The 10,134-nt window shown below is 34.0% G+C and overlaps 2 protein-coding genes and 1 non-coding gene across 3 annotated transcripts; 2 read left to right on the forward strand and 1 right to left on the reverse strand.

The window, feature by feature from the left end:
• The first annotated feature begins 605 nt into the window (after positions 1-605).
• On the forward strand, positions 606-8,820 carry LOC142976197 (uncharacterized). The gene is made up of 5 exons (XM_076119463.1): positions 606-716; positions 5,881-6,106; positions 6,777-6,901; positions 7,390-7,521; positions 8,528-8,820. The coding sequence occupies exons 1-5, from the start codon at positions 611-613 to the stop codon at positions 8,701-8,703; spliced, it is 765 nt and encodes a 254-aa protein (XP_075975578.1). The 5' UTR covers positions 606-610; the 3' UTR covers positions 8,704-8,820.
• TRNAA-CGC (transfer RNA alanine (anticodon CGC)) lies at positions 6,598-6,669 on the forward strand. Its single transcript has one exon. It is a non-coding gene; the product is annotated as a tRNA-Ala (tRNA).
• RfC38 (replication factor C subunit RfC38) lies at positions 8,771-10,002 on the reverse strand. The gene has a single exon (XM_076119462.1). It carries the CDS (start codon positions 9,907-9,909, stop codon positions 8,842-8,844), a length of 1,068 nt encoding a protein of 355 aa, XP_075975577.1. The 5' UTR covers positions 9,910-10,002; the 3' UTR covers positions 8,771-8,841.
• Positions 10,003-10,134: the final 132 nt, after the last annotated feature.

Consider the following 10,134-nt stretch of genomic DNA (forward strand, 5'->3'; position numbering starts at 1 on the left):
GATAATGACTCATTTACATTATGTTCTGAAATAGGTGCGACACTCAATGTAAGCAATAACGGTAAACGATATGCCTTTTGGCGTCATTGACAAATAAATTTTAATGTACACTGTATCAGCGAAATGGAATGATCATGCCAATGTGACTTATTAAATATCATATCCTAATATCCTATTTTAACTACATCCCCGTTTAAAATCCTCAGATAATATCATAAACCGTTTACTTAATAACAATCCAAGTATCAAATCAGAAATTAAAAGTAATATTATCTAATTGTTATGTAAGTATTTACCCAATACCCCATGTATGATACTCGTATCATAAAAAACAAGCAACAATCGAAAATGCAGAAGCTTTTCATTTATATTATTAAGTTATTTATCTCAGTATCTTTTACTAAATAAAAGGACAACTGCCACAAAACTACAATCTACTTCCAAAACTTATGAATGGCACGCACGAGACAAAACAATGTTCACGAAACTTTAATTCTACTCCGGGCATTGTCCGAAATCCGGTTTTTTGTTTTAAAGAAAATAAATTGCGGTATATAACGTACAACAGTCGGACAAGTTGGTTTTCTTCAAGTTTATTAGTGGTGGCAAGATGGTGTTCCCGTGTGTGAAGTTCGCCTTTTGTTTCCTTTTAACATTCGGAAGCGCAATGCTGTGTACTGGCCAGTTTGTTGCTACTAAGAGCCAGAAAATGATGAGTAAGTATCTCTTTCTTTGTCCAGTTTTCCGGTTTAGACTATTACAGCATTGAAAAGTTACCTAACAATTTTATGAAGAAAATTTACTTTGGAATCTGCCTATTTTTAAAGTCGATCAGATATGGTTCCGGCCTACTCAAATACGACTAATAAGTTTTAAATATAGCTTCAAGTAGACACCTTTGAATTTAAGGATATAAGTAAAGAGACTAGTGAGTGGATTAAGATTTTAAAACGTATTTAATTTAATTTTATCTATACTAATATAATAAAGCTGAAGAGTTTGTTTGTTTGTTGGTTTGTTTGTTTGTTTGTTTGTTTGAACGCGCTAATCTCAGGAACTACTGGTCCGATTTGAAAAATTCTTTCGGTGTCAGATAGCCCATTTATCGAGGAAGGCTATAGGCTATATAACATCACGCTATGGTCATTAGGAGCGGAGTAGCAACGAAACATGCTACCAAAACGAGGAAAATTTTGACACATTCTCTAATGTGACGCAAGCGAAGTTGCGCGGGTCAGCTAGTCTGACATAAAAATAATGCCACACGGAAACCAAACACAACCCTTTCAAATTATTTATTTGCAAAAACGTTGGTAATTATACTAAAGATCATAAGATTAAATTGTTAGCCTTAACACTTCCGTCAAAATATTATGTTGACATGCGAGTTCCTTATATTTAGTACAGTTTAATTAATTATACCGTTACGTGTAGGTATAATGAGTACGTAATTAGAAGCCATGTGCAAATATCTATTACCCAATATTCTCCGATTACTCGATGAGGGTTTGACATGTGACAAGGTCTTCTCATTTCTATACACCCGTAGGTAATATTATATTCCTTTATAATGAAATATTTATAGAACATAATAGATACTACGCTATTACTCTACAAGTACCTACCAGTATTCTTCAACGGAAGAAACAATTTTAATAAAGAGCTTTCAGTCTACAATTACGAGCATTCTGAAGTCTAATATTTCAAACAATAAACATTTTAATATCATTTAAACTGCTTGGGAGTATAGCAGCATTCATTTAAATAAACGTCTTTATGCTGAAACGCTAGTAGGCACTTAGGTATCTTGACCTAAATAATTGTTTGTCTCAATTCACACAAATTTATTCTTTCTCCATCTTGTAATAAGGAATTTATGTTAATATCAACTACATACGAAAAACGATACTGAAAAAGGTATTTGACTGTATTCATTATATTGTTGTTAAAACTAGGTTAGAATTCTACTCGGATATTTGGTCGAAGACCAGGTCGAAAGGCAGCCAAAGTTCTTTTAAGAATGTGTCACCTTAGAGAGAGACAAACATGTTCACCCGGTTCAGCTTCAGGCTGTTTTTTTTATTGCAACTTGCAGTCTGCAAATTTCTAAACCAACTGATTTAATATGAATTTCGCTTCCGAAAACATGACTAATCAGCTATAAAGCACTTGTAAAATGAGACCATTTACACCGAATGGGTCATAGTAACGAATATGGCACCCGTATGCTTAACAAACCCTAGCATAAAATTAAATATCTTGGAGCATTTTAAAGCTAATTAAAGTTAGCAGGCCATAAATTCTCAGTTAGTTAATAGTTGACAACTCCCAGCTGTATAATTTTGATTTATTTGGCAATTCGTCAAATTACAACGACGTTGACATCTAGGCAGTATGCCAAGATGTTGAGGTTAACTTATGATTGAAGATTAGAGCTAGAAGCAGTCCACCATTACTGGAGTCTACGGAGTATTACTAACTTAATACCTAGTTTCAATTAAAAGTTTCGGAAGCCTAAATACACCGGTAGTAAAATGAGAAAATAATGTAAATATTTTTATTATAAAAACTAGTAAGTAAATATATGTCTTAGGTTTTAACTTACCTTTTAATTTGAGCAATAAGTAGGAATTACTTAGCCTCATACCACGTAAAGTAGAAAAAAGAGAATGGTTACTGTTAATGACAGTTGAAAGTACCTAACGTTTGTAACGCGTATATTCTTGATTTAAAAAGGAAGTCAAAAAATCTTTGAGTAAACAGGAATTCCAAAAACTGACGATCACAATAAAATTGATATTTACTAAGTAAAAGTGTGATATCAAGGCACTGTGACAAGTCACTGTGATATCAAGGCCTTCAGCCTTGATATCACAGTGAACCAGTTATTGCCCCAGGAAGATCAACGTTCTATTTCGATTACCGGTCGTGCAAGGCATCGTGTTGTACTATAGGGCAAGTTTTTTTTTTATTACAGGCACATTACACTCTTTAAATGCAAAAAGTAATATTCGACTTGTTTAATAAGCTACCTTGAATTTTAATTACCAAAGCGTACTTCGTTGTAAAACTATACAATCGTAGAGGAATTCCTTATGTCTGAATTTTGTTACAATTGTTTCTTTAGTTCGATACTTTTTCTGAATCCAAGGAATTACTTACGCCTTAAAAGTTAAAGTGCTTTGGTATGATAAGTACAAGCGAAAGCATAAATACTTTTTTCAGAATATTATTGCTCCGCCTTTGTGTTAAACGAAATCGAACTAACATTTTAAGCAGGTGGCGATAGAACCACAAAATTTTATGGACCCGCATTTATTTTCTACATCCAATACCGACTTTGACCTTTTCTACAACCTTTTGTAAACTTTGTTGAAAGGTACCTAAAAAATAGGTGGGTATGTGAAAATGTAAAAAATCTAATATTCTGTCCCCTTTAAAAGGGTCAACGTGAAATATGCACATTGTTTAGGCAAAAGAAAAAATTGCAAAAAAGGGTTTCGCCAACTCAAGTAAGTACCAATATTTACATACACAAAGACTTTGTATGTTATTATGCATATGCCGCAGCCGAATTATAAACTCAGCTTTATCACGAGGTGTCCGAATATTATCTGCCTAGACAGCCGACATTTAATGTTGATGATACCTAAAATCGAAATTCAGTGAAACAAGATAAATAATAATGCATTCAATTATACCCACAAGCGTATTTTGAAGTTTTTTAGCCACAATAACCAAGTATTGTAATTAGCTTTATGCACTTAAGTTGTTCTATTTCCATAATTATCCACATTTACAGACATCTGCATGAAACAAAAAAACTTAAGTGTACCCCGTTTGGTACAAGCTCAATTTTTTTTTTCTTTCCGCTGCGTTAAAAAAGACACAACAAGCAGTCATATAAGTATGTAACAATACGAAATAAAATAACCTAAATACTGTCTACTTAATTAACGAAACCGTAGAAATTTTTGGGTAGGTAAACTCTACCGTATTTTAATGAGTTCAACGGTCGATCCCGCAATTTTTTTCATAAGTAGGTACCTAAACAAAAAACAATACAGCTATGATAGAAGCCAGTATGAGTAATTTCTTTTATGGCTGTGATAATCAACTGTTCAATCCGATGAAATGATGTCAATAAAATTTTACGACCTTAAACTAATCTGCCGCCTATTTTAGGATGTATGATTTTGTTCACTCGATCATAAAAATAGAATTACTTTTTTGTTATCTCTGCAATATAACTAGAATACAGTTATTATTATTGTTAATATAATAAAAAACAGAGATTCGCTTCAATTACATAACCTTAAGCAACATTAATATTTTACAGGAGGTAGGTAGGTACCTACCTACGAGCAGCTGTTAACTGGTTTTTTTTTTAGTTTTTTCTGTAAGAACTTCCTTGCCCACTTCGTTTCCTAACGGTACAGCTGGTACTTAGGTAAGTACTTACAGCTTGAAATATCTCCAAAGTGATATCACTATTAATTGTGTACATACCTATTATCTATTACCATCTATCATTGATCAGCGGGATATGTTTGTAGATCTATTCTACTTAACCACCTACATAAGAAAAGTACTTAGATCAGTCCTAGTTTTTCGTGTTACGAAACAGCACCACTCAATTAAACTCATGAATGTAAGTAAGAAATCACGATAGCAAAGCAGAATAAACGATTCAGAAGAAATCACTACACGAAGGCATACATTTCAATCTTTAACTAAACACACGCGAAATAAATTATGTATACGAATAAGAATTCCACTTCACTTTGACACGAACGGCCTTTGTTGGCATCACATGCCGTATTTTATCAGACATTCAAAGAATCTCATGCATTCTGTATCAACGAGAGACGAAAATTCGCAATATCTCTTAATCGTACAAAACCGTGTGTTCCTCATGTTTACAGCAAAAATAGATTCTGTAGGTGTAGGCCTCACAAAGCCTTTGGCTGACCGTACCTACATTATTTATTGTCCTCGGCTTCATTAATATAGTATTATTTTCTAGTTGGGTAAACTTTAGGTGGGCGTTATCTGCAGGCTAACTAAATGAAAAGAGTTTGTTAAAGGTTGTTAGAACGTCTAACGATACGGCTTATAACTACCTACTTATTTTAAGTCTATCCCAGTAGTCAGGGACTACTCAACGGGGCTGTGGGATAGATCTTTACTTTGAAAATGTCGTGATCCACTACAACTCCATAATAACTACTTGTTTAGGTACTTACCAATATTGCCAATAAAATTAAATCTAGTGCCTGAGTGCATAACCACACTAAGCGCACTAGCAAAGTTCAGGAAACGAATAATGGTTTGTATAGCACAGTTATCATCTCACGTTATTTACGCTAGACTCATTCTAAGTAATAATATTGCTGTTTTAGGAATATATACTTAGGTTAAATTGTGACAATAAATCACCTCTAAAATGGTTGTTCAGTAGAACGTCGACCTTCAGATGAAACCATTTCAATTGGAGCGTTGGTTTCGATCTATAAATATGGAGACGAGGGATGACAGCTAAAGCCTTATAAGTTTATATTTAGTGAATATCTACCGATGTTGGCTATTGGAGTTCAATGGTTCGATATAATTTATTGAATCGTTTGGTTTTATTGAATGGCTTCTTATTATTAAGTGACCTACTTATTTATTTGTTTCCTGAAAGCATTGTTTCTGAGAAAATACAATTCAATTAGGTGATAGAGCTAAATATTTTTATTTTTTTGTGGGAATACACTTCGTGATTAGGGTAAAAGTGCGAAATCGATAAGAATTAATTAGATACCTACATTATTAATGTAGCCTACAGTGCTCTGCAGTAAGTTACCAAATTAAGCTGAATTTATTTATTATTTTTAGTGCCACCTCTACCATTTCCGACATGCAGAGCAGACAACATCGAGTGTCTACGGCGAGGCATTAGGACATTCTTTTTTCTAATGGACTCAGGCCACTTCGGCATGAAGCCAGTCGACCCAGCGATAATAAACAGCGTAACACTGGCGTTACCCGAACAGCAAATGTCATTTTTACTGAGAAGGGTCAACGTGACCGGCGCCAGGTGGACCAAACTCGTCGAAAGGAGGTTTTATTCATTATTCATTCAGAATTTACTTTAATGTTGGGTGTAAAGGAGATTTGTGTTCTTTAATCTTATGGAATACTATTATTATAGAAGTTAAGCAGTTTTGTTTGGCATTGTTTGATGTATGCCCATACGGGCTTAAGCCAACTTTGTGATACGAATCTTTGAAGGATTACTTTTGTTTGGCATGTTAAAATCACCGTAAATATGACCTACATTTTCCGTCTTTTGCTAGTTAAAAAGTATAATGGCACATAATTAAAATTAATGAAGTGCCCCCGTTAAACACAACTCTGCCTGTGTACCTGTCTATTTATATTTCCCAATGCTTAAGTAGATGCAGATAGTAATCAACCTACTATTATGCATTATGATTATGACTCATTATTCACATAGCTAGTGGCAGGGTATTTCATTCGAATGACTAAACTAAAGCAAGAACCTTATTTTGATACTATCTAGTGATCATAAATTTGAACAGATTTATTATCGGGGATGTAACTCAGTGGTAGAGTGTCTGCTTCGCATGCTGAAAGTCCTGGGTTCAAATCCCAGCATCTCCAAATCCTCTTTTTAACACTCCATTTTTATTTTTAAACAAAGTATTGAAGAAGAAACATTTATTTTATATTTTGCATTGGTTGATAATTACATTTTTGTTTTCTTTCAGGTTTAGTTTGGAAGGTGGTAAAAGCGGGGTGATCTTTACCAGTGATTTACATGTTACTGGTCAACTAAGTATGGAAATTCCAGGAAGACGAGAGCCTCATATCACTTTTTTGACGATGGATATATGTCAGTAAACTTAATTGTTATTATATCTAAGTAATATATACATAAAGTACCTACCTGTTAATGTATTGTGTATTAACTGATTTAAATTAGTTATACCTACTTAGACTGTTTTTAGTTCTATCTATTTTTGTTTACCGATAACTCTTTGCTTGTGTCCTCAATTTCGTGGATTGTTGAAAACACCGCTTACCTACCTATTTTAAGAGTTGTATGTACTTACTGGGCAATAATTAGGTTACCTACTTCTGTTTTCACCCCAATTTTAAAGTTTCCAAAAATACGACTAGAACTGTTTGTTCTAAAAGCGACCGGGGCACCATTTATTATGTTGACACAAACAAAAAATGTGGTTAAAACACTTTTGTATGTACAAAACAAATTAATCCTTTAAGCCAAGGTAAACACCGGTCGCGTGCAATTAAACTTAACATAACTGCAGTTTGCAGTTTCGGTAAGTTGTAACGTAACAACTACGTTTTAAATTTCAGTGTCTGCGGAAAGCAACATTACATATCCATGGAGCATACAGCGCGGTATCGATAATGAGGATTATATTGTAATCGGTCCTGAGAGGATTGCTGTCAGGAATATGCGAACACCGACGTATTTTTTACAACCAAGTAAGCCTTGATTTATCTGTTCACGCAAAATTGGTTTGGCTGTTTATTTTCGGTTTATGTTTCCTGTCTTTTGTTTGGTGACTGATATCAAAAGTTATCGAAAATGCAATTCATTTATTGCTTTTCATAACAGAAAGCTTCAAATACCCATGATAGATAAGTACACGAAGACATAATTCTGTTAATAGAAACTACTTAAGAATACCACTATGTAAGCTAGCCTACCTGTTTTTATGTGGTAAGGGTCTCTGTATCTCGATTTATAGTCCATTAAAAATACACATTACGTAGGTACTGATTACTTTAATAAAACACCGTAATACGATCAAAAGACAAAAAACAGTCGACCATTTACGAGTTCTGTTGTCGCCAAAAATCACATTCATATATCATTCAAAACTTACATATTTTTGCTGAAACGCCCGCTTCCCTACAGAGTGCTAAGCGACTAATGGGAGTACTATGAAAAAAAAACTTAATATTTTCCCTACTTGAAGTTCACATTTATCATTCTGGATTTGTCAGTGAGTTATAAACGAGCTATCTCGTTCCAATACGTAATTTAATAAGCGAAAAGTGTTTCACACGAAAGGTTCAGGGGTTTACAATAGTAAAATTTAGTAGATGGTTTTGTCGTGTTGACTTGCACTGTCATCAGTCCTTATAAAATAGTCTATTGATTTGTACTTTTTGAGTACCGTAACTGTCAATAAATATAAGCTAAAATGGTCAATGGTCTAAATGGTCATATAGATAAATAGTATTTTCATACATTCTGTCACATTTATCTGTTAGATGATGTTATAAAACCAGCAGTTTCAAATAAATGCTATTTCGTTATTTGGTTCAATAATAACAATTTTGTTCACAGTTAATTTATTAAAGAAGATTATGCAAAAATACAACATTGTCCAATATATTTTAGTACTAACATAATAATATAAAGTAATTAAACACTGACTGTTTTCATCAACACATATTTAGCTTGTAACTTTTATTGTTTCAGATTCTGAAGATGCCAGGCTTATTGATGAAGCTCTGCAATTGAAACAATCTGTCTTAGATCATTTTTCCAATGAAATAACAGCAGCAGTGATGCATGCTATTGTCGACAACTTCAAGTTATTTTCATCAAGAGTACCAATTAGGCATTATTATAAATATTATGACTACAACATATAATATAAATTATTACTTTATAATATAGATTATTACTGTTTTATTGACCCATCCAAATAAAATCAAGTGATTGCATGAAATAACTTTATTACAATTATTAAAAAATAACACAGGCACAATTGAGTTGCATCCTTAACATTATCAAAAGACATCACCTAAAGATTCTTCAACAAACTTTTTATAAATAGCCATAAACTTAGCAACAAATGCTTCAAGGTGGAATATAGGTTTGTTGCCCAATCTCATTCTATGTTCAAAACAAGCAGCATGACTGGCCACTTGGCATTTCATAGCCATATCACAATTACGAACAAGTTCTTTAAGAAGTCCAGCAAATATCATGTCCGGTGGAACTCCATGTATTATCAATTCATACAATTTCTGTCTCACTTCACCCAGTTTCTTTGGAGATTGTTCAGACAATATCATTGAAGCAGTTTCTCGGATAAATTGTTGCCAGTCTGGTTCAGGTATCTTTTGATCAGGTGTGAATGGGTACTGTTGTACTTTACAAGCTTCACACATCAGCAGTGCTCTTCTTAAATTGCGGTCAGCAGTCTTAGCAATACGTAAGGCCAGTTCTGAAGGTATATTCAAACATTCTTTCTTACAAACTGTCTGTAGAACTGAAGCAATTTCATTTTCTGTCGGTGCGGGCACTCTGATAGTTAAACATCTGGATCTGATGGCAGGAATGACACGAGATATTGAGTTAGCGATGAGAATCAGTCGACATGTAGCCACGTACTTCTCCATAGTTCGACGCAAGGCGTGTTGAGCATCTTTAGTCAAATCATCTACTTCATTCAATATCACAACTTTGAATTCTCTCTGTCCTGATGTATCTATTTGATGTGTCTGGGCTACATTTTTTACCAAATCCATGATAACTACGCGGTCGTAAATCCCTACATCAGTTGGGTTAACTTCAATGTGATAATTGCTACTTACGGTCATGATCTCTATTTTCTTATTCGAAGGGGTTGTGAACGTCATGGTTTCCTGCCTTAACCTTTCGACACCGGAACCGTATAATTCTCTTAGTAAACACATTATTCTGGTCTTTTTACCGGCGCCAGAAGGCCCGTAAACAAGAAGGTGCGGGAAATCACTCTGCTGTACGAGACTCTTTAGCCGGGTGGCTTGATCTTTATGAAAATCTAGTTTCATTAAATCTCTTGGCCTGTGTTTATCAACCCAAAGACTCATGGTTGATAATTTGTGTATTGTATTTGTAAAATATAAGAAGCCGGATTATCGTTGAGCAAAATTTTAACCGCGCTTATTTGACATAGACAGTTGGACCGATTGACATTTGACAGTCAAGAGTTTTTGGCATGGCCATTTTCGTCGTTCAGAAATCTGAGAATCTCTAAACTGCAAGTCAAAAATTTTAGCGTACAGATTAAGAATTCATTTCGAGCAACAACAACT

This window comes from Anticarsia gemmatalis, chromosome 10 (assembly GCF_050436995.1).
Source record: "Anticarsia gemmatalis isolate Benzon Research Colony breed Stoneville strain chromosome 10, ilAntGemm2 primary, whole genome shotgun sequence".
Lineage (NCBI taxonomy): Eukaryota > Metazoa > Arthropoda > Insecta > Lepidoptera > Erebidae > Anticarsia > Anticarsia gemmatalis.